The sequence below is a fragment of the Daucus carota genome, chromosome 3 (assembly GCF_001625215.2).
Source record: "Daucus carota subsp. sativus chromosome 3, DH1 v3.0, whole genome shotgun sequence".
NCBI classification, from domain to species: domain Eukaryota; kingdom Viridiplantae; phylum Streptophyta; class Magnoliopsida; order Apiales; family Apiaceae; genus Daucus; species Daucus carota.
In genome coordinates, this window is record NC_030383.2 from 44,734,979 (window position 1) to 44,760,271 (window position 25,293).

General features: G+C 34.1%; 3 protein-coding genes across 8 annotated transcripts in view; all 3 read right to left on the minus strand.

Moving 5' to 3' along the window:
- LOC108215138 (probable 2-oxoglutarate-dependent dioxygenase At3g50210) overlaps window positions 1–5,683 on the minus strand; it is a 68,359-nt gene extending 62,676 nt beyond the window's left edge. The window contains exons 1-12 of one of the 6 annotated variants that reach the window (XM_017387496.2): window positions 5,420–5,683; window positions 5,108–5,223; window positions 3,996–4,110; window positions 3,854–3,917; window positions 3,500–3,567; window positions 2,284–2,331; window positions 2,121–2,199; window positions 1,745–2,030; window positions 1,557–1,627; window positions 1,206–1,476; window positions 1,020–1,105; window positions 500–939 (exon numbers count right to left, since the gene is read on the minus strand). In XM_017387496.2, the coding sequence (XP_017242985.1) occupies window positions 682–939; window positions 1,020–1,105; window positions 1,206–1,476; window positions 1,557–1,627; window positions 1,745–2,030; window positions 2,121–2,199; window positions 2,284–2,331; window positions 3,500–3,567; window positions 3,854–3,917; window positions 3,996–4,018 (1,254 nt within the window). In that variant the 5' untranslated portion in view covers window positions 4,019–4,110; window positions 5,108–5,223; window positions 5,420–5,683 and the 3' untranslated portion in view covers window positions 500–681. Of the gene's footprint in view, window positions 1–499; window positions 940–1,019; window positions 1,106–1,205; window positions 1,477–1,556; window positions 1,628–1,744; window positions 2,031–2,120; window positions 2,200–2,283; window positions 2,332–3,499; window positions 3,568–3,853; window positions 3,918–3,995; window positions 4,115–5,095; window positions 5,224–5,419 lie in introns of those variants that run through there. The other 5 variants (XM_064089000.1, XM_017387497.2, XM_017387495.2 and 2 more) reach the window with 5 other exon arrangements.
- A 4,701-nt stretch (window positions 5,684–10,384) lies between these two features.
- On the minus strand, window positions 10,385–18,430 carry LOC108210441 (probable 2-oxoglutarate-dependent dioxygenase At3g50210). The gene is made up of 12 exons (XM_017381724.2): window positions 18,301–18,430; window positions 17,979–18,094; window positions 16,853–16,971; window positions 16,711–16,774; window positions 16,329–16,396; window positions 13,172–13,230; window positions 12,900–13,065; window positions 12,786–12,805; window positions 12,662–12,708; window positions 10,990–11,070; window positions 10,819–10,908; window positions 10,385–10,739 (listed from the first exon to the last, which is right to left on the minus strand). Exons 1-12 carry the CDS (start codon window positions 18,332–18,334, stop codon window positions 10,611–10,613), a joined length of 993 nt encoding a protein of 330 aa, XP_017237213.1. The 5' UTR covers window positions 18,335–18,430; the 3' UTR covers window positions 10,385–10,610.
- A 1,504-nt stretch (window positions 18,431–19,934) lies between these two features.
- Window positions 19,935–21,186, minus strand: LOC108211748 (protein IRX15-LIKE). The gene has a single exon (XM_017383427.2). It carries the CDS (start codon window positions 21,068–21,070, stop codon window positions 20,126–20,128), a length of 945 nt encoding a protein of 314 aa, XP_017238916.1. The 5' UTR covers window positions 21,071–21,186; the 3' UTR covers window positions 19,935–20,125.
- Window positions 21,187–25,293: the final 4,107 nt, after the last annotated feature.

The window sequence follows — 25,293 nt, forward strand, 5'->3', positions numbered from 1 at the left end:
CTACCGGGGAGGTAATGAGAACTAAACCATATGTTCTTTACATAATGCTCAGCTACAGTTTCAGAATCTAACGTTGATAATTACAATTCTATTGCTTAGACATCTATAACCACTGGAAGCAACATACACTTGGACAACATAAGCACCATTGGAGAAGGAACCAGTTGAACAAGTTCCCTAATATAAGATTTCTTATATATAGTATGGTTATGAGCTTTTGCCAAAACAATTTATGATTTGTAATATTAAGTCCAACTGCAACTCTGTTTTAATATTTTTTAAGTTAATATTTATTGTCCTCTGTTTAGGCATCCCCATAAAATATCATATTCCACAACTGCACAGCATAAAATATGCCAACTCTTATTCTTATGTCACAGCTACTTAAACTTAATACATACCAAGCCATAGCAGAAATGCAGAGAACTTAATACATGTTAATAAAAGGGAAACGAAAAACATAAACAATAAAAGCATAAACCAAAGTAAATAACCAAGGTTGAACCAAAAGTAATGACCAGCCTTAATTTTACTACTCCCTAATAGAGTATATTCAGTTGCACACAAAAGGGGCCAACGTTAATAATCCAGCAAAGTCTACCAGTTTGGTAAATATAAGTACGTGAGAAGAGGATGACCCATTGGAAATATCGTCAGTGCATAATAACAAATAAACCAACTCTATGCACCATCATTCTTGACAACATGAAGAGCAAAATGATTACCACAAAAGTGGGCACACTCTAAGACCACAATATCACCTTCGACCAATCCCAAATCCTCCCGAAGCTGGATCCATCCATTGTTGATTGTTGAACGCCGGTTTTTGACACCTCGACACTTGACCTGCACCTTCCATGACCTTTCTCCTGAGTGGAGGTTGATGTAGTCTGTCTTCTTCCAGAAAGCGGTAATCGAGTTATGCACTGTTGACACATCCTACATTGAACATGTGTGATGAACAACAGTAAAATCTAATGCCCAAACAATGTTCAAAAGGTCATAACTCAAAAAATTACCACTCCGTAGCTGTATTGGTACATGTGACAAGGCTTCACGACAATCTCAATACGTCCAGTAGCTGTGGGATTCTCTGAGTTTTGACCTATAAACCAAGCACATATCAATGCTATAAAAATGTCTTCAGCAACGTATATAAACATAACAACTCACAGGTTAGAAATGAAATGTATAAACTACTATACCAATAGACAATGGCGTTCCAGGGAATAGTACTTCAACAAAGTGATCATCAAAAAAAGCTACAGAACTCATCCCATGTTCCTCATAAGTGAACAGCACCAAGTTAAACTGGCTAAAATTCTCAAGGCCTAAAATGGAGCAAAATTTGCTCAGGCCTTTAAATTTACCACTTTCATTATTATAAACCCCGTCAATCTTCTTCCCATTACTAAAAATATAGTTCTGATAACCAGGCAAAAAACGAAATGATCTTTTAAACGATGCCGGAGGCTCCTGCCAAAAAACAGTAATGTCATGCACGTAGATGAAGCAAAGAAAACATTTAAGAATGCAAAGTGCAAAACCCAACTTACTAATTCATCATAAAGGGGCGACTCCTCTTTGACAAAATAAACAAATTTCAAGCCACCTCTTTTCACAGAAACTATGATACAGATAAACAACAGAGAGGGTATAAATTTAGGCCAATACTCGATATTTGAAGATATAACAAAAAGATAACATGAACATTACAAATACTACAGTTAGAGGACAATTTTACCAACACGAGGATGCCCACTCTGTGTATGATGAAGAACTGGAGGGTACTCAACCTCTGTAAGATCAGTGTCGATGACATAAACATTGAAATCACAAGAACCATCAAACTCAAACACTAGCATCTGACCCACTTCAAAGAGAAAGTCCTCATACATAGTAGACAGTCCACTGAATGTTCCGGTTTCATGGTTGAAGACAGTGGCTATTTCGTAACCATTACGAAATTTCAACAGGGAATTTGTTTTAAGCCGATTAACATATTTCTTAACAAACTTAGGCGGCAATCGCTGCAATTATAAAAACATACCAAGCCCATTTCACATAATATACATAGACTTAGATACATATGGCATGCAATGAACAAAAAAAACACAAACCATCTCATCTGAGTCCAGATCAGCATTGGTCAATACTTTAACCCACTTCTCTACAATGACGCCTGCAAACTCCATTGCTCTGCAAGGTTTACAAAATCCCTTTAGACAACATACGAACAAAACAAAAAAGGACAAAAAGAACTGAAGTGGGAGAATGAAATACCTTACCTGGAGAAAGACAAAATCGGAAGATAATTCCCTCAAATCAGAACTGTAAACAAGAAGAATAAGAATTATCAGAATATCCTACATCAAAAGGAGAAGTAAGTAACGGTTGAGGAGTAGTAAATAAATGGCAGTTAATGACTACTTAGGTGGGAGTTACATACATTTACACAGGCATACTAAGAGTAACTCCCGGGCTGTTTATGATAGAGTTCAAATCTAAACGGATCTGTGGCTTTGTTTTTTATTTTTTTTACATATTGCATTCTTTTTCCATAGCTTCATTATTAACCGTACAAATTTAAGGAATATTGTTATTTTGTTTTTAATAACAAATGTTCTTTTTAATTTTTTTTAATTTGCACTATTCTTTCATGGCTTCATTAAGAATACGTATTTTCTTCAAAATACGTATTACGTTGTTTTTAATAGTAAATGTTATTCTCATTTTTTGTAATATATTACACAAAATTCTTCAAAACTTCAATACCAATAGTAGAAAATTCAGTAATTTTGTTATGTGCTTTTTAATAATACATGTTATCAATTAATAAATAATGCAACCGTTAATATTCACTTCATTAAAAGAATATTTTTAAATTATAATTAACTTCAGACAAAAAAAAACAATTAAAAAAACAAAAAAATAAAATTAACCATTCAAATACATTTTTAAGCGAGCATAATTTTTATAAAAACATTATTTTTTTAGGCCCATGCGGAGCGGGCAAACATACTAGTATAAAATATTGTTGCCTCTCCCTTCCCCTCCCTCTCTGACTCACACATGTGCCCGCGCGCGCGCACACACACACTCTTCTTATACGTCAACAAGTATGTAATAAGAAAATCAAGACAACAAACAAGATCAGTTAATTACAAAACATTGACACCAAAAAAAACTTGTACAGAAGATAATTAAAGTTGCAAATTAACTAGCATGTAATGGAGCAAATACTACACCAATACATAAAGTGTTTGTGAATTATATGTAGGAGAAAAGAGTCCTTGAGTGCACGGTCAATTAACCCATATATATTGCTTTAGTAAAAGTGGAAGCAACACAAAACAGAGCAGGAAAAAAATTGCATACTTCTGGATCAAAAAACACAAAGTTAACTGTAAGAGGTCAAAACCAACAATTTATAGGTAAATAGCTGTTTTGATACTTAATTTATTCTTACATTGATTTAAATATAAGTCATAATACATACCATTGGTTACCACCTGCCAGTGGATCCCCTAGAGCTGCATACATCCCTTGTTCCAATTCTCTGTAACACTAAACCCCAAAAAAAGGTAAATAAATTCATTCATATCCCTTCCTACATAACAAGCCAATGTTTGCGATTTTAAGCTTCTTGACTCTGGATCGAGTTCTGGTTTAACTAGTATCTTCAAGCTTTACAAATTAAAGTTATTACTAAGTCAAGTTGTCCTAAAATTGTGAATTGGTTAAATAGGATAACAGCCCTTTATCTCCTATTCCATATCCGATCAATTGCAGGCTGAAATTAAATAGCAAATAATATATTTGATGATACTATGATCAACTAATGCAAACTCACATCAATAGCTTCATGCATATCTGGAATGCCTTTGGTCACATTTTCACCAACTCGCTGATATCCTCTGCACTTAAATGTACTTCATTTAGAGAGCAGAGATACAAGAACTAACTAAAGGTATGTAATCATTGGCATATCCAACCTGTATCCAGTTGCTGCGGTCATTTTAATATTCAACTTTTGCTCGTATGGTAGACTGAAAAATTTGTGGGCCAATTTTCTAACCTCTTTGACTAAAGAGATGGAAATACCATGGCCTGTCTGCCAAAGTGAAAATAATTAGTAGTTTTAAAAACATCATGGAAAGCCAAAATAACAATCCTGCCATCCCAATTCAACCTCTGGCATTCACAGTTTAGTTACTACAGAGTTCAACGGGAAACAGGTCTAGAACCACAGAAAAAATTATTTAATGACAACTTCTATTGCGAGTAAGTCACAAAAATATAAGAACCTTCTTACGTTTTTAACTTTCCTCATATTACATGTTCGACATTATTGAATTGCTTGCCTCATAGCTTTTTCCCCAACCTTATTTCTTCTCCCATTTTACCCGCACCTATCAATACCTTATTGCACACTTTTACTTGTTTCAAAATTGGGTCAACTTATAAGCATTTGACTATTTGAAAAGATTTTAACTTGTAATTTGAAAGTGCCAAACAATTTGACAACTTCAAGGATTCAATTGGGATTTTAAAGGATTATGAAATCCAGGTTTATTCAACTCGGATATTTAAAATTGTATTAGAATCTTTGGGTATTCAATCAGGATTATAAATTATCCTACAAAACCTGCTGGTATAGTGGTATTCAATCAAGATTTTAAATTATGCTTAAAAATCTGATGGTATGCAGTTAGAATTATTTAAAATCCATTAAAGTTTTATGGTCTTCAAATGCTGATGGATTTTTTTAGACTTCATAAAATGATGGATTTTATAGGATTGTTCAGTGTATTTTATGCTTTTTGAAATCCCTTCATAATCCATGTAATTTTGAAGCATTGTGCCTAAATCCTAAGGACTATTCATCAACTCTGTGACATTTTATCTAGAATCCAAATAAAATCAAAATCAAATACAATCCATTAAAATCCATAAATTATACATAATTTATCAAAATCCTAGTTGAACACACCCCCTAGGACGAGTGAACAATTTGGAAATTTATAAGAGCAACAGAACAGATCAATGAAATAGTATTACTAGTGGTCAAGCAATCCAGAATAAAAAGAAAGACTAGAAAAATCACCACATAGAAGAATCCAGCTTCTCTGCAAGCTTTATCGAGTTGTCGAACAACTTCCATCACTCCATCATCTTGTGTCATGTTCGAATCGTCCCATTTCTCCACAAGAGGACTAATATCTGCCTCAAAAACACATCGAATCAGCACATACACAACTTAATTTCAGTAAAACTTTGCTCATTTAGCTCAAAAATGCATTCACCTCATCAATAGAGTCAATTACAATAACAGATCATATTTAAATTAGAAAATGATTATAAAAACAGCGAGATGCCTATGTAATATGTAAACGTATATGCTTGTATAATGGATTACCGATAAGAGGGATGGATTGGAAGTCAGTGGACATGGCGTCGCAGCTTTGCTTCTACTGCTACTACTCAAGGGACTGTTGTGTTGATTACCGGATTCTTTTAGTACCGTCTCATTTAACGATCACTTCTTTTTAGATACTGCGGTAGATTTGTATCGATTGTAATTTGGAATGTAATTCGTGTCCGGAAAGCTGAATTTCAACACCAGTCTTCCGGCAAGTTTAATTGAGTTGATAATCGAGCTTAAACCCTTTCTCGAACTCGACTCGTTTAATTTTACGAGGCGAGACTCGTTTAGCTAATGAGCTGGTTTTAACGAGTCAAGCTAGTCGGCTCGTATAATTTTATACTTAATCAACGCTAAACCTCTTCCCGAACTCAGCTTTCACGAGTCGTCGAGTCGAGTCGAGCCGGCTCATTTAATTAAACGAGTTGGAACCTTTACCAGAATTCGGCTCGTTTCACATGTCGAGCCCAGTTAAACGAGCTCGAGTCGGCGAGCTCGCGAGTCACTCGACTCGAATTACAATTCTAACTGAACTGTAATATTTATTAATGATAGCTTTTCCACCAAAACAAAAAATAGTTGTTCACGAACACGTACTTGAAAAACTGTTATTATTATATAATTTTAACTATTTTTCAAGGGCTAATTTATATTTTAGAAGATAATAAAAATTGAGCAATATGAAGAATGTAGTTGGTTTTTAATAGGGAAATTCTCAATGGTACACTTCTAGAGGGGTGTATTGGATTGAGATTTTTTTTTTTGCATTCATGAATTCCGAGGGTATTCGATTGTGATTGTTTGAAATCCATTAAAATCTTGAGGTATTCAATTGAGATTTTAAATTATGCTACAAAATCCGGTGGTATTGAATTGAGATTTTAAATTATGCTTTAAAATCTGATGGTATTCAATTGCTGATGATTTTTTTGCATTTCATAAAATGATGGATTTTGAGCATTGTTTAGTGTATTTTAAGTTTTTTGAAATCCCATCAAAATCCATGGGATTTTGAAGCATTGTGCTTAAATCCTATAAACTCTGCAACATTTCATCAAGAATCCGCACAAAATCAAAATTACACACAATCCATTAAAATCCATAGACTAAAAATAATCCATTAAAATCCCAATCGAATACACCCCTGCTAGTTTTGACTTTTCCAAATGGTACGCAAAATGTTTTTGGCTTCTTATTGGTACACTTATACTATACTGACGTTCTGTGCCATACCCCTCCCATCAACATCTGTTAACCAAACGTTAACTTCTCCTCAATTAAACCTTATATAAAATTGAAAAAAACTTAAAACATTATCAACATCAGGCTTCTGGCCTACATCTCGAACCAAATCCTAAATTCCTCCACCAGAACCGGAGAACTCCGAGCCGTAACAACCGAGTCAACAGCCGAGTCAGGATCATCTTTCTTGTAACCGATCCGCAATCCAGCAGCTCGCTTCTTCTTCCTCGTATTCAAAACGTGTCAAGTAATCGACTTAGTAATAATCGGCGTAGTGGCAACAATCGGCGAAGGTTGCGTTAGGGTTTGCTGAATCTGCGGAGTAACAAGAGTGAGATCGGAGAATAAATTCTCATCGAGAGGTTGAGAAGCGAACTCCACCACTGGAGATTCGGCGGCCAGTGGCGGAGGATCCGTCGATCCGGTTGTTGATTCTGGTGGTGTTTGGAATCATGAGAATTGTTATCGATAGGAGTATATTGTTGAGTTGATGATGGTGGGAGTGAGGGTTGAGAAGGATCGAATAGCACCATTCCTTCGAACAATGAGTCCATGTTGTCCGACTTTTAACCCATATCGGCTGTAATTTCTTCTGTTTTTAAGCTTTTTTTAAAATTTAATTTAAGGTTTAATTGAGGGGAAGTTAACGTTTGGTTAACAGATGTTGACGAGAAGGGTATGGCACAGAATGTGAGAATAGTATAAGTGTACCAACCTGAAGCCAATAACATTTTGCGTACCATTTGGAAAAACCAAAACTAGAAGTGTACCATTAAAAATTTCCCTTTTTAATATTGCAAAGTGGATGGGAATCTTATGAATTTAGGTAAAAAAAAAAAAAAGTTTCAAGAATCCTTAAAGCCTTTACAGATTTTAACAGGACTTTAATTACAAAAAGAGATTGAAAATCTATCCGATTCCCCTATTTCAAAATTGGGTTTGTCTAGTGTGTGCCCATGGGTACATGGTAAGCACCAAATTCTATAATTTTGGTGGATTTTGATTGGTGTGGTCGGTGAATTTGCAGGGGGGTCCACCATTATAAAGAAGCATGAGCCAATCAAAAACCACCAAATTTATAAAATTTGGTGCTTAGTGTGTGTCCACACTAGAAAAACCGTTCAAAATGTAAAGGATACATCTGCACAAACTTCATAGACGAAAGGATGATTTATTGTGTTAAAAATAGTTGCGAGAATAGCTAGTGGAGTCGAGTCAAAATTCTTTTGATTCCTGGTGCAAATATGTGAAATGATATGTACAGTACAGCAAGGTTTAAAGAAAGTGAAACCAAACCAATAAGGCAATAATGGATCAGATAACTTAATGTCAAATATAGAATTTGGTACCCGTAACACTACCCTTTTTAACATTGTGATTATTGGGTGAAGCCTAGATACCATTTATGGCATCTTAATCACTATCTCTCATGTTCTTCCATGCCAACACTAACTTCTTCATAGATGTTCCCAGCAACGTTTCCAAACTTAACTACTTGCGGTGGCGGATCTGACTATAAAATTAAAGGGTCAATTTTTTTGTAAAAAAAATTAAGAGGGGTCACAAAAAAATTAAGAGGGTCAATTTCAATTTTACAACCTAAAAATATGTATAATATTAAAAAAAATAAAAATTTAAGATGGCAAGTCCCTATTAAGATCCGCCTCTGACCACTTGTTCGAGCTGGATTTGAGCAACAACAAACTCAATGACTCATTCCCAAAAGATGACTTGAAATCAGCTACGCTCACATTCTTAGACCTGAGGTACAACTATTTGCATGGAGCGGTGCCAGACTGCCACCTGAAGCCTTCACAATATACCTCGACGTTCTCTTCCTCAACAACAACTTCAGCGGAAATTTACCAGACAATTTTGGTAAACTTCGAGCACTTTACCTCACCTTCGCCAACAATTTCTTCACTGGCGGCATCCCTAGTAGTATTGGCAACTGCTCGGAGACACTGGTTGAAATACTTTTCCCGAACAACAGCCTCTCCGGATGCCTGCCTTACGAGATATGGAAGTTGAAACACATGACGGTCTTTGATACTTCGGATGCCTGAAAAAAATGGGAAATGTTGTATCCAGAGCAGTTTTTTAATTTCCAGAGCAATTTGCAGAAATTTGTACTGAAGTTGTATGACTTATGTGAATGTAAGGGGGAGAGAGAATTAAATTTGTTCTGGAAATAACATTTTCCAAAATCTGCAGTTGCTGAACATGTCGCATAACTACTTTTATGGACCAGTCCCGGAGATGGTCTGCAAGCTAGGTCAGTTGGAACTGGTTACGTTGAACAATAACTTTTTTACGCAGGTTGGTCCAGAATGCAGGAAACTGATTCACAAAGAAGCTTAACGTGAAAATGAATTGCATATTAGATCTTCCTAACCAGCGAGCTCCCTCTGAGCGTGCCGCTTCCTAATGAGCGTTCATTACAATACATACCTTGCACAATAGAAAATGCAGAGACGGCATCAATGGAAGACGTACCCAGACCAGCAATGGCTCCGTCTCCCTCTTATGCTGCTCTCGGAATCCACCATTAGTGTACCAACAAGTACATAATCTGGCAAAGATGCTGCTGATGTATATTTTTCATGTATTAATGTTGTAAGGTCTAGATGCAGCAGTGTCCTGATATAAGTATATAATTTATCTTCTAGTTGCAAGTATAAAACTCTGACTCTACATCAGTAGATGCTGATGATTAGAGTCTTATCAAGATTTCCATTTCCATAAGCGGGTAGCCAAGTGAAATATGTACTAGACTTTCCTCAGTAATAATATATGTACGACTTATATTTTACCAACCGCCTTCTTTTCTGCTTTGAGAAAACGTGAAAAAGTTACAGGAGTATCCCACATTCATCCCATCTATTCCAATACAAACTGGCACAACAAACTTACAATACAAAAGGAGCTTTGTCAGCATGTTTGAGGTTCGAGAATCATGAACGAAAATCAGGAGAGGTGGTGATCTGTTCTTGCTTACTGAAAAGCTTGTGAACCACCGATTCAAGCCAGATATCGGACAATGACTCAACTGGAAAACAGACTGAAAGCTGCCAGAAATTAGAACATATCCCTACAATTTCTGAACCTGTGCCTTAGACATGAGACGACGCTGTTCATACTACGGGAAGCATATGTTATCAGAGCTGAGACATGCTCTGTTCTGCTCTTCCGTCCAAAAATAAATTCTCAAGTGACAAGGAGTATTAATATATAATAATTGTAATATAAAAGAATGGCCTTACTAAGTAACAAGTGAGGAGTGTTAATAATTATAATTAAAAAATTGATTTTCAAATGAGATGAAGTGCTAGAAAATAATAATCATGACAAAAATTCTTTCCTAAACATTTTAAAATTTTAGGTTAACTGATCATATAACATGTCTGTCAAAACATTGATCATCCTAAAAAAGCTTACTATGACGAGGCCCGTGAATATACAAAGTAATTTTCTCTTTTCTTCGCAAGTGATATAAACTATAAAGGTACTTACTACCAAAAGATGGGTGGGTCTGCAGAAGTTCGGCAAACTATGTCCACACAACACAATGTAATACCGTATAATATCATGAACAACTTGGTGATGAAAACTTATCGTACCACAAATTTTATGGGATTACTCACTGAGCTATGATGGAATAATGCTATTATCAGCTTTTAGCATTTGATTGCAAAATATATTTTTAAGTGCAACCAGTTATACTTGAAATTTGAATTAAAATATAAATAAACTTGCTTCACACTTCATTCGAAACACGGGCGTGGAGGAAAACTTTCATTTTCCTCCTTATTACAAACTAAAAAAGTATTTAAAAAAAATAATCCCCATTTGACCAATTCTCTATGCTAATACTGAACAACAGTATTACGATTCACATCATTAATAGGAAAAAGGGAAGAGAAGAAAAGAAAGATTCACATCATTACATCACAAAGTTGGTTAGGACTTTACTAACAAGATGCTTCCCATAAACAGCTGGCTCATATTTCTTAGTTCCACCAGCGCCATTCGTGCATATATCCAGGGGTTCAATGGCAGCGTTGAAGTTTGGCTGATGAAATAAAGCGTTATGCAAAACAATCACTAAAGAAAGGAAATTTTTTTATAAATAAAACAGGAAGAAGAACAACCTCGTAAAAATAAGCGACACAAACTCGATATTTTGGAGAGCTATTCACAACCCGATGCAAAGTTGATTCGTATATTCCATTTGATAGAATCTGGATTTAAATCAGGATTAAAAATAATATTTTCCATACAGTGGGTGTACTGTAGCAGTCTTTCTTGCAAAACTATAGTACCTTCAGCATATCACCTATGTTGCAGACAAATGTACCCGGGATAGGAACTGCTGATATCCACTCACCAGACAGGTTCCTCACCTTCAGAAGAACAAATATTATACGGGACACACATTAATTACTAAAGTCCAGAAGCAGAGCACCAGCATATATTATAGTTCTTGTACAATAACAGGACCGTCAAATTTGCTTATTAAGCTCGCTTCTGGAGCTTTGCGCGAACAAGAATGAAAGAAGTAAAGGAAGTTTAGCCAGAGCAAACTCCCAAATCTACTCGTATGATAGCACAATTATAGATGAAGCTTAATATTATGAGTAGTAACTATTGACTGTGCATATGGAAAAAGTATCACAAAAACTTTAAATTACCAACCTCGGATTCTAGATTTTACTTTTTGTATATAACCCAAATGTAGTACTCCTATTACTTAAATTACTAGCAGCTTACTGGATAATGGTGCAGACCAATGCCTACAAACGAACAAAGCCCTTCATCTACCAGAAACCTTTCAGAAAAAAGAAAGAAATAAAAGAAGTACCTAAATCAAGTTCCAAAAGCAAATTTTACTACAAAACAGAAGGGGCACAATGGATCCTGATACACTTGTAATGCGAGAAGGGAATCATGTTCAGAAAAAATTACCATGAGGGGATTTTCCTATCGATTTCCAAGTTGGAGTCTTTTGCACCTTCCTAATTGTACTAGTTAAATGGTAAAATCCAACAGATTCCAGTGCTTTCTCTACCTTCACCTAAGAAGAAGCCTATACTATCTCATATCTTCATCCTTTTCACCATCCTCACTGGCAGATAAGTCTTTAATTATCTTAGATATAGATGTCCCTTTAGACATGAAGCATGCCGAGGAGGATGCAACACACACGTACTTATGCCACTTCAGCACCTTTTGTGCAGAACCAGGAGTCATTTTTCTCCTCTACACACTCACAGAACAGGCAACAACCAACAAGCCTATAGCACAATTACTCATATCTACTGTAACACATTCTCTGTAGGTAATCATCCAGATAATTAAGCCACCCCCAAAGGTGTCCCCGCCTTACAAATGCTTTTCTTGTACTAGCTAAACCATTATCATAGATCATTAGCCAGGAAACCCGCTACAATGCTTTCTTTATTTGATTATTTCCCATGAAGTATAGTCATCTATTCCTTCCTTCTACCTGCTGACAAAATTTTGTAAAAAAATTCTTTTCTTTTTTGTTTTTTATACTACTATTTTAGATTTTTAGTCTAAACGATTCCTTATTATGTTTTATTTTTCACGTTGTCATAACGAGTTTATTTTTAGCTTGCACAATATAGAAGGGATGAACATGTAAAAATGAAGAAGTATTTTTAACCAAATTTTTCCCTTCCGATATTACAAGACCATTAAGGTGTTGAAAGTCAGCAGAGCTTACAATTGATCACCACTCTTATTTACTAAATTTGTATTATTATGTTAACAGTAGGTGGTTGCAGAAGCACAATTAGCTTACGAATAATAATATTTTTTGTTTGTTGGTTTAACTTTGTGAATTTAACAATAGACGTAGTTGGTATATGTATCACGATAAGGTTATCAAAGATATAAATGCACACAGACACCAGCAAGCAAGCAAAGAAGTTTGTCAAAGAGAAATTTACACAAAACAGATAGCGATCGGACCTGTAATGCAGTGATATCATCATCTTGATTAACCAATGTCAACAAACCTGCGCAGCAGAAGACAACTAGAATTAACAAACAAGATATCCAAACCATTTACTACATGGGCAACTAGCGATCTTACCATAGTCTGTATGAGCTCCACTGAGTCCATATTACCAATGCACAAAAGAGAACTGTAAGCAATAAATACAATAGAAAGAAAAGTATAACTTAGTGACTAGCTTTACTGATTTACCAGCCAACGTCATTATTAGGCCCATGTAGCCCATCTATACTGGATACACCAGGGTAACCAATAATACGAAACACCCAAAATGGATCTCCAGCTCTTCCACCCTCTAATTCATCCAAAGATGCACCCAAGGCTAGAGCAATCCCTCGCATAATTTTCCTAGACAAGGCTGTTGGCATTAAACTACCAATGTGTTAGAACTTACACCATTCAAATTACCGATATAAAAAGAAAATCCGCATAGAAACTGAAACAGTTTACTACATAGAAAAAACCTGTGCATAGGCTGATATATTCCTCCATTACTTCTTTAAAACTTGGAGGATCAACTGGCCTGCACAAGGAATGAACAATACAGAACATTAATATCTTTATATCCGTATTCCAACTGTGTTATATATATAAATGGAAAAGGTACAATGGAGCCTCAACTTTAATTGGAGGCTCGGAGACCGAATAGAATCCTTTAAATCAATATAATATTGATAGTCTAGATTTCACCAAATTTTCATCTCTCTTCCGTATTATATACAGACATAAATACACGACCTCATAAATACTCATGAATGTTTATACATATACACAAGTTTGTTACAAAACTTAATGCTACATATTAATTTGAATCCTGAATTATTATTTTTGATGCGATATAAACATTTAATACTAGCGATAAAGTGGAAGATGACTAGAGTTAAAAGAACTTAAAATTTTGGTTTACTTTTGCAGCTAGAAACTATTTGTTGTGCACTACTGTGTTCGTGAATTTTGTAGTACCTTTGTTCTGCAATTGAATACTCTCTTTTTCTGAAGTTATAAAATACCTTGTTCCATAGTTGAACATAGTGTTTTAACAAGCAGAACATTTTTATTTTAATTTTTATTATGTTGTTCTGTAGCAGAATACATTTCGAGATATCATTATCATTTTGACAATATATTTTTGAATAGGTATTGCATTAGTTGAGGAACATTGTACGAAAAACTGGTAGAATTATCCGATAAAAGCTCCACAACAAATTACAAATAAACAAATACACATCATATTTATAGTACAAAAATTTAATATAATAGTATACAAACATAGATATGCATTACTCCAATATTAATATAAACTATAAAGAGTAATATATCATAAATATAGGAAGGTCTTAAGGTCTCCATATACCCAATACTATATATATACACACACACATATATATAATTGCCAATTGGACAAATAAAGCATCTTCTGGTTATTATCATTGAAAATTGCATGATCTTGTTATGAACTTAAGCTCGGTAAATGACGGAGAAGTCTTCTTAAATATATTCACATTTAAGGTATTCTCTCGTTAGTTTTGAAATTTTTACACCTTAATGTAAATTATAAGTCCAGCTTCTACAATGCATTAGAATATACTGTATACCTGGTGGGTATATAACATAATGAGATAAGTAAAACATTACTGATTACCCCATAAATGGTAGGGACCTAGTGTGTGTGGGTGTGTGTGTAGATAAAGAGAATTCAATACTTATTAGATAAGTGGATATTTTAATATTCTTATTCAAGTTAAGTTAAACATTTTTTATATTATGTAAATTATGTTTGCTAGCATATGACTAGTTTTCTTATTCTAGTCGATCATGATTCTTGTTGTTTTTGAAACAAAAAATTCCCTCTGAGGACCACGGACAAACAAGTCTCTCACACCAATTATACATGGCATATAATTGGCGATTCTAAAATAATAAAAATTCACTAGTTCAAAAAACATATGCCATTGTTTCCATAACAAAATTAGATTTTATATAAATGATAAGGCACAACTAAAATACTTTTTGGTGCTTTGATGTAATTTATTGGAATGAATAAGATTTAAAGGGGTGTATTCAATTCAAATTTTAATTGATTAATTATAATATATGGATTTTAATAGATTTTAGTTGATTTTATTTTACACTGATTTAGCAGACTTGGTGTGGAATCTTGTACAGTGTCGCATTTTCATCACAGATCTTTTAAAATCTCACGAGAGATTTCTAAAAGCACAAAAAACTTAATCAGCCTATCGCAATCCACCATTTACAAAATAAAAAAGGTCAGTTTTTTAATACTACTAGATTTTTATGAAATTTATTAATTCTTAACTGAATACCTCCAGATTTTCAAAGATAATAATCTTAAGTTCTTGTTAAAACCACTACATTTTATAGATAGTTTAAAATCCTAAATGTATATCATGTTTAATAGATTTTTTTAGATCATAATTGAATACATATGGACTCTTAAAATTATAAAAAAAAAAAGAAAAAAAAGAAGAAGTTTGAGAATATGGATTGAATTCAACCCTGTAAACTGTAGGTTATATTTTTCTTAAACCAAGTGATGTATTTCTAAATATGAATGTAGTTCCATCACATATAAGCTTATATGAGTAAGACGTACAAAATTCAATTACTCTTTATGCCATCGAAATATAATATACAGTACTAATGTCTAAACACAATTCGAGTGCTTGTCATCATTATTCATATTTTTCAATATAATTGTGTCAATGTATTTGGTGATACTTAACTTATTCCATATTTAAATTGAAATTATATCATTTAATATTAATATAAAACATTGTGGCCTCTCCCTTCCCCTCCCTCTTTTTAGGACCCTCAGCGCTAACCACTACACCAAAAGCAGCTACTTGTTGGAGATGGCGCAACTAAGTCTTTTAATTGTAGCAGCCAGCACCACGGTTCGAGCTCAACCGAGCTGAGGAGATGCTGGGCACCCCAACAATCCCCCCCCCCCAGCATCTGCCAGCACTAACACGGCTGCACAGCATGCCTTCCCGGGGAATCGAACCCGTGACCTGCTCTGATACCAACTTTTAGGACCCTCAGCGCTAACCACTACACCAAAAGCAGCTACTTGTTGGAGATGGCGCAACTAAGTCTTTTAATTGTAGCAGCCAGCACCACGGTTCGAGCTCAACCGAGCTGAGGAGATGCTGGGCACCCCAACACCTCTCTGACTCAGACATGCGTGCGCACACACACTCTTCTTATACATCAACAAGTATGTAATAAGAAAATCAAGACAACAAACAAGATCAGTTAATTACAAAACATTGACACCAAAAAAAACTTGTACGAAAGATAATTAAAGTTGCAAATTAACTAGCATGTAATGGAGCAAATACTACACTAATACATAAAGTGTTTGTGAATTATATGTAGGAGAAAAGAGTCCTTGAGTGCATGGTCAATTAACCCATATATATTGCTTTAGTAAAAGTGGAAGCAACACAAAACAGAGCAGGAAAAAAATTGCATACTTCTGGATCAAAAAACACAAAGTTAACTGTAAGAGGTCAAAACCAACAATTTATAGGTAAATAGCTGTTTTGATACTTAATATATTCTTACATTGATTTAAATACAAGTCATAATACATACCATTGGTTACCACCTGCCAGTGGATCCCCTAGAGCTGCATACATCCCTTGTTCCAATTCTCTGTAACACTAAACCCCAAAAAAAAGTAAATAAAATTCATTCATATCCCTTCCTGTCAATACAAAACTACATAACAAGCCAATGTTTGCGATTTTAAGCTTCTTGACTCTGGATCGAGTTCTGGTTTAACTAGTATCTTCAAGCTTTAAGTGAATGACTTACAAATTAAAGTTATTACTAAGTCAAGTTGTCCTAAAATTGTGAATTGGTTAAATAGGATAACAACCCTTTATCTCCTATTCCATAACCGATCAATTGCAGTCTGAAAATAAATAGCAAAAAATGTATTTAATTATATTATGATCAACTAAGGCAAACTCACATCAATAGCTTCATGCATATCTGGAATGCCTTTGGTCACATTTTCACCAACTCGCTGATATCCTCTGCACTTACATGTACTTCATTTAGAGAGCAGAGATGCAAGAACTAACTACAGGTATGTAATCATTGGCATATCCAACCTGTATCCAGTTGCTGCGGTCATTTTAATATTCAACTTTTGCTCGTATGGTAGACTGAAAAATTTGTGGGCCAATTTTCTCACCTCTTTGACTAAAGAGATGGAAATACCATGGCCTGTCTGCCAAGTGAAAATTAGCAGTTTTAAAAAACATCATGGAAGGCCAAAATAACAATCCTGCCATCCCAATTCAACCTTTGGCATTCACAGTTTAGTTACTACAGAGTTCAACGAGAAACCGGTCTAGAACCACAGAAAAAGTTATTTAATGACAACTTCTATCGCGAATAAGTCACAAAAATATAAGAAGCTTCTCAAGTTTTTAACTTTCCTCATATTACATGTTTGACATTGTTGAATTGCTTGCCTCGTAGCTCCCAAAACCTTATTTCTTCTCCCATTTTATCCGCATATCCTATCAATACCTTATTGCACACTTTTACTTGATTCAAAATTGTTTCAACTTAAAAGCATTTGACTAATTAAAAAGTTTTTAACTTGTAATTTGAAAGTGCCAAACATTTGACAACTTTAAGGATTCAATTGGGATTTTAAAGGATTCTGAAATCCAGGTTTATTCAGCTCGAATTTTAAAAATTGTATTAGAATCTTGGGGTATTCAATTAGGATTTTAAATTACCCTACAAAACCTGCTGGTATTTAATCAAGATTTTATATTATGCTTAAAAATCTGATGGTATTCAGTTTATGGTGTTCAAATGCTGATGGATAATTTAAAATATCCATCATTTTAAATGCTGATGGATATTTTAAATTATTTAAAATCCATTAAAAGTTTATGGTGTTCAAATGCTGATGGATATTTTTGGACTTCATAATATGATGGATTTTATAGGATTGTTCGTTGTATTTTATACTTTTTGAAATCCCTTCATAATCCATGTGATTTTGAAGCATTGTGCCTAAATCCTAAAGACTATTGATCAACAGTGTGACATTTTATCTAGAATCCACATAAAATCAAAATTAAATACAATCCATTAAAATCCATAAATTATATTAATCTATCAAAATTCTAGTTGAACACACCCCCTAAGACGAGTAAACAAATTGGAAATTTATAAGATCAACAGAACAGATCAATGAAATAGTATGAGAAAAATCACCACATAGAAGAATCCAGCTTCTCTGCAAGCTTTATCGAGTTGTCGAACAACTTCCATCACTCCATCATCTTGTGTCATGTTCGAATCGTCCCATTTCTCCACAAGAGGACTAATATCTGCATCAAAAACACTTCAAATTAGCACATACACAACTTAATTTCAGCAAAAACTTTGCTCATTCAGCTCAAAATTGCATTCACCTCATTAATAGAATCTAATTACAATAACAGATCATATTTAAATTAGAATATGATTATAAAAACAGCGAGATGCTTATGTAATATGTATACGTATACGATTGTATGTATGTATAATGGATTACCGATAAGAGGGATGGATTGGAAGTCAGTGGACATGGCGTCGGAGCTTTGCTTCTACTGCTACTACTCAACGGCGAATTTAGCGTCTCGGACCCGGTTCTTTTATCAATTTTTGTGGTCAATAAGTCAATTAATTAAATTTTGACTGAAATTTATATATAATAAATTATTGAAAAGAAATTATAAAAAATTCTCCTTTGAAATGTATATTTAGATTTTTAGGGATATAAGAATAATTATTAATCATGAGTCGAAGTTTGGTCCATTAAAAAGTGAAACAAGATAAAAGAATTGAGATGAATGAATTATGAAATACTATATTTTAGGGGATAATAAAAATTAACAATATTAAAAAATGTAGTTGATTTTAATTTTTAATATTGCAAAGTTGATGAGAATCTTATGAATTGAGGTAAAAAGTTTCAAGAATCCTCGAAGTCTTTACAGATATTAACAGGATTTTAATTACAAAAGGAGATTGAAAATCTATCAGATTCCTCTATTTCAAAATTTTGTTTTGTAAAGGATAAATCTGCACAAACTTTGTAGAGGAAAGGATGATTTATAGTGTTAAAAATAGTTGCGAAAATAGCTAGTCGAGTCGAGTCAAAATTTTTCTGATTCCTGGTGCAAATATGTGAAATGATAGGTACAGTACCGCAAGGTTTAAAGAAAGTGATACCAAACCAATAATGGCTCAGTTCACTTAATGTCAAATACAGAATTTGGTACCTGTAACACTACTCTTTTAAAGATTGCTATTATTGGGTGAAGCCTAGATACCATTTATGGCACCATTATATTGTTAATCACTACAGAATTAGGATGCCGTGATTTTGATGTGAACATTCTTGTTAGGTTTGGCAAAGGACAGTAGGGAAAATCAGCATCTGCTTCATGTGTTTTTTCGGTTGCACGTTTACATCCAAGTGCTGGCAATATGTTAATCTTTCATGCAATATGTGGACAGTCGAGGAAGCTCATGTTTGGCTCCTTGATTGAGCTCTCGGGTCAAGTGATATTTTAAGAAATATTGCCACTGTGCTATGGGGCGTCCGGTTTTTCATAAATGAAAAGTGTGAGAGAGCAAAGTTACATCAGCTAGTGCAGCCATGGACCGGAGCAGGAGAGGCTTCTGAAGAGCAGAATTCTGAGGGAATTGTCCGAGGTACCAAGTCTAATTGCTAGTACTCAGAACAACATTTAAATATGGAAAGGCCCTTTTCACGAAAGTTACAAGGTAAACGATGAAAGTTAAAAGGTCCCGTTGATACTTCTGTGGTTATAGAAGCCTTGTCTTTCTCAAAACTTATATGGTTGTCTGGAATGTTATGGAGGTTTTGTCTCTGAAAAGACTATGAGATTCAGTGATATAGTTTCAGTTTTTGAAGCTGATGCTATAGGTGTCAACGGGGCTCTTTCTTCAATTAATGATATGCCCGAACGTTGAGAATAAAACTGATGCTCTTTTCATGCTCAGATCTCTGAACAGACGTTCAGCTAATCAGTTAGAAACGTAAAGTTAGAGATACTTCTTAACTTCTAAAGATTTTCACTTCATCAAGAGATTAACTATTTTCAGGGTTTCATATTATATTCTCTCCCACACCCAATTCTGATATGCATTTAGAAGTCATTGACATTTAAATACACGCAATTACATTTCAACTATGACTTCAAGATTAATACAGAAAAATGATTATTTCCCACCATATGGCCCAAACAGAACTTTACAAAAAGGTCAAAAATTCATAAATAATCAAACCTGCAGTAGTACTAATCACAGAGCACTACTTATGATTGAGTTTGATCATCAGATTGACCAAATCACGAAGAAGACGATGAAGCTGCAGACTTTGTAGTATAATTATTCCTACAGAACTGAGTGCTACTGCCATCCATTCTTTCCAGCACAAAATGCCCCAGCAAATCCTTAGACTTGACCATATTCTCCCTACACAAAAACTCATCTGTACAAACTCTCTCCACCTCTCTGTTAAAATCATGCACCAACACATGTGTTTTATGGTTCCCCCCTTTTTTGCTTCTCGCCAACACACCAGCTGTGAATATTGCCGACATCCTGCCAGGTCCCTCGGGCCAATAGCCTCGCGGTCCATCGACTAGGATGACATCCCAGTCGAGTTCGTATAACTGATTAGGAAGATCATTAAGCCCGAGTTTACAATCCGAAAAGAGGAGGTTTTGTACAGGCCTGCACTCATTATGCACTTGTTGTCTCACTAGTGTGACAAGTTCTTTGAGCTCGCTTATTTTTGTCGAGTATTGAACATCATAAACCTCGATCTCGGGGAATTTCTCCTCCATGTAGGCAGCATAGTACCTGTTCTCATCGATGAAAACAGTACGGCCATTTTGGTTGAGAGCCTGCCATAGGAGAGTTTCGGGTGTGAGCCCGAAAATTAAAAAATTACAAGGCGACGGACATTGTCGTAACACGTCCGAAATTTGTTTAATATCGGTGTACGACATGCCATCCGTGTCATTAGACCGCGAGGCGTAGTGCACGAGTGCCTTGACTAGCGTTTTTGACAGCGGTGGAGACGAGACCGAGCTGGTGGAGACTGCTGTGACAACCGTTTTGGGAATTATAGAATGTTCTCGGGTGTAAATGAATGTCAACAGGAAGGCTGCGGTGAAAAATGAAATGAACGCGAGAAGCCATAGGCGATTGGAGCCGCCTTGTTTTTGGATGTAGGGATGGAGGAGAATGAGCTTTGTGTTTGTGTTGGTATTGATGGCGTTCTTCATTTTGTGAAAATTACAGAGACTTGAGGCTTTTTTGGTCCCTGATTAAAGCGATGGATTGAAAATGTGGAATATAAAGGAGAAGGTGGTAATGGAGGCGAGTGCAAGTAAAGAAATGGTTGAAGCAAGCTTATAAAACTAAAACGAGTGACGCGGGTGTGCTACCAGTAATTGAAAAAGATAAGTCAGCTGCATATATCTGGAAGCGAGTTAAATGTGACAACAGTATGACAGACCAGCTGGCAAAACATAATTAAGGAGAGCAAGTCAAATTGTGTCGTACCCGTTGATTAGGAAATGTTTATTGCTATTCTGACAGATACTTTCACCGGCATAATATGGCTCCTTCAAATTTATAACTACCCTGAACGTACTCTTAACAAAACTGACCACAAAAAATTTCGTTTTATAAATCTAACCACCCTAAATCATTGGGTGAAAGTCCATTATATCAGTTTTAGAAGTAAGGTTGTCCAAAATATCTGTTACCGCACACAGTGTCCAAAATAACATTTTGAATACGTCTTCTGCACATGCGTAGCCAGTACACGCATTCAGCATATGCGTAAGTTTTCATTATAATATCAAATAATTGCATGCATATTTATGGAATGCGGAAGGGAGGACAGCACACGCATCGTGAGCATGCGAAATACACATACAGTATATGTGTATGGTGTTGTATTTATTGCTCTTATAACTAAATGGTTCTTTCTTCAAGTATTGCACCCACCCACCTCCACACCTTCTCCACCTTTATTTATTTTCCTCTGATCAACTCTGCCGAGTTTGTTTAACAATCACTTGTAAGTTTTGGTTATTAGTATAATTAAAAAATTCTAAAACTGGAAGTCAAACAAAGGAGGGTTGGGTGCATTATATTATTATTTTATTGATTCAAGTTGGTATATATTGAATAGTGATGGAAGAAGACAAAACAAAAGCAAAGAATAATACATACAAGGAAATAAAAAAACAAGAGTTGTGTCAAGTGTAATGTATGAGGCTGTGAGCATTGAGCAGTCACAACTCACAAAGTCCATAGTCGATCGATATACGCATATGGAATATGCGAATTCAAATGGATATAAAGGGCACATTTGTGAATATGCGAATTCAAATGGATATAAAGGGCACATTTGTGAGAAACTGTTAGTTTGGACATCATCGGTTTAAAAAACTGTGAAAATGGGCATTTTCTCTAAATCATTCACCCCTGGGCGAACACAGAAAGCTTAAATGTTTTTCCGAAAACCCCACCCACAGGCGGACATAACAGGAAATATAGCTTCTTGTTCGCCCCACCCACGGGCGGACATAACACGGGCATACAACCAAGCTCCACCTTCACATTGTTTTTGAACTTTCCTTTTCCAAAGAAAACAGCCAGCTAAAACATTAAAACTAGGGCATCTTTTACAAGTCTTATAATATTAAATGAAAATAATATTATATAATATCAAATAATATTATTATCAAAGTACTATTATATATTTTGAGATTATAATATAATAATATTTTTTTTGAAAAGCAAAAGCAAAATATAAATAATATATTTTTGACAGTATAATAATATATTTTGATAACATAATATATAATAATATATTTTTATATTATAAATAATAATATATTTTGGTAATAGAATATAGAATATAATTTTTAATAGTATATTCTGATATTATATTATAATATCAAAAAATATTATTATATCATTATATATTATTATTTTGATATATTATATTTATAATATAATATTATTTGATATATTATATAATATTATAATATAATATTATTATAATATTATCTCGTAAAAGAAATTAGCCTTTAACAAATCATATCGCTCTTAATTTTTCAGCTTTTCTTTTCGGTTTGTACAATTTTTGAAGCTCACAAGACAACTCTCAAAATAATATTATTTGGTATTAATACATCAAATATTACATCATATTGTTATATTATATCACATTATCATATGATATTATATTATAATATTATATTATTATATCATAATATAATATACTATATCAAAATAATAATATAATAATATTATGATATTATAGTATAATATTATATTTTGATAATATAATGTAATATATTAAAAATATAATAATATAATAATATATTTTGATATTATAATATTATAATCACAATATAATAATATATTGTGATATTAATGAACTGATGTCAAATAATACTCCATTCGTCTCTCTTTGGTTGTCACTTTGACTTTTTGCACGTAATTTATAATGATTAAAAAACATATTTCCACTTATTAATTTTAAAATATAAACTATAAACTTTAATTTAGAAAAAAAAAATTTAGAAAAACAAGAGAAAGTAGAAAATACTAGTCAACTCAAAAGTAGAACTAAAAGGGAATTTAAGGGAGAACATGAATCTTAAAAAACTCAAAACTCCCGATATAATAAACTCAGTGTGTTCGCCCGAACCTGGGTCGGACACACTATCATTGCCCAAGTGTGTCCGCCCGGATGTGGAGCGTTATAAGTTTTTTTCTTGCCTTCTGTGTTCGCCCGAGAGGTAAATGATTTAGGGTGGTTAGATTTGTAAAACGAAATTTTGGGTGGTCAGTTTTGTAAAGAGTACGTTCAGGGTGGTTATAAATTTGAAGGAGCCGGCATAATATAGCCTCAAAGAGGTTAAATGATTTTAAGATACAAATTTTTGCGAGCATTTGAAATTTCAAGAACAAAATCAAATTTTATCCAACTTCTTACTCCCTCTGTTTCAAAATAGATGTCCACCTTAAAAAAATCACACAGTTTAAGAAAAGTGGATGTTGACAAATTAGATGCGTTAAATGACTATAACATGTGGAATGAGATTGATCTAAGAAATATAAATAAGAGATATGTGGATTAGAATTGACTTTGGAAATATAATTTTGCATTGAAAGTTGAAGTGGACAATTAATTTGAAACAATTTTTTTTTTTTTTAAATGGACATGTATATTGAAACGGAGGGAATATTATTTATGTATTTATTATAATGTAACGTTGATTTTGTAAATTTAGTTTTATATTATAACTATATAAATACTCCCTCCGTCCCGTCAGGGTCTTTACATTACTTTTTGGCACGCATTTTAAGACTCTTATAAATTATATTTTTATAATATTCGTTTTATAAAAAAATTTCTGAATAAAAATTTGATGTCTAAACTTTTATTCGCAAAAAATATAATTGAACTATCCTTCATTTTTTGATAAATTATTTTGGTTTATTTTCTTTTGAGAACTATACCGATTTTAATAATTAATTTTATTATTATTATTTTCTTGTTATTAATTGGATTGCATTTGTTTCAGGTAGCGTGGTTTTTCAAGCTGGGACGTTTTTCTTTTCGGACATTAAGTGTTATTGTCTAAACTTCTGGAGATATTTTCATGTATTTCGGTTAGATAATAAACTTTTTGAACGGAGAAAACTCCTCGGAGTATTGGTGTATCTCATTACGGGCAAGTGCAATTCTGTCAAAAAAAAAAAATGCGTGCAAACTAAATTAAGCGGTGGGATGTAGGGAGTAATTACAATTATGCATGGGACTTGCTCAAAGCTCTCGTGTGTAAGATTTGCTGAGTGTAAATATATTTTCAAAAGAAAACTTACTTCCCATTCTCTCTACTCAGAATTTCATTCTTCCCTCCCAAGTTTTACAAGTAAAAAAATCCACAATGTGAACATTATATGTAGACAGGTAGGGCCTAGGAGATGATTGGTGTAAAGGGATTTGATTAAGGGGAGACCCCGGTTGACGTGGTAGAGGGGTTGAAGATAAAACAACGGTGGTGGGTGAATGGAATGAGCTGAGGTGGTGGAAAGGGTATTCACGGGAGGAGGGCAGTTTGGGTTTAGGTAGAGGAATAGGTATGTATCAGATCAAAAGAGCGACCTTGCAACTAATTACAAGTCGCGGGTTGCTTTTCTCCGTTTCCTTTGTGTTTTTTACTCTAAACTCTAACTACAACACCCTTCCACTCTTTTCATGCTCTGACAATAACGTCTACCTCACGCCGTCACGCGGGTTGATTAATTAGCATTTCACAAACGATTTTGATGAGCATGGCAATTGGCACCGGCTCGGGCAATTTTTAAATATACTCCCTTCCTCTGTCGAGTTTACGTTCACTGTTTGCACTCAAACTCTTAAATTATAGTTTCATATTTTCTTTAAAAAATTTCATCTTTTGAATAAGAGTTTAAA

Coding starts and splice junctions, on each gene's coding strand:
- LOC108210441 (XM_017381724.2), bottom strand. CDS start 18,334: ATGTCCACTGACTTCCAATCCATCCCTCTTATCG. Junction 12,806..12,899: donor CCTAATAATGACGTTGGCTG/GTAAATCAGTAA, acceptor ATATGGACTCAG/TGGAGCTCATACAGACTATG. Junction 10,740..10,818: donor GTGTCGCTTATTTTTACGAG/GTTGTTCTTCTT, acceptor TTATTTCATCAG/CCAAACTTCAACGCTGCCAT.
- LOC108211748 (XM_017383427.2), bottom strand. CDS start 21,070: ATGAAGAACGCCATCAATACCAACACAAACACAAAGCTCATTCTCCTC.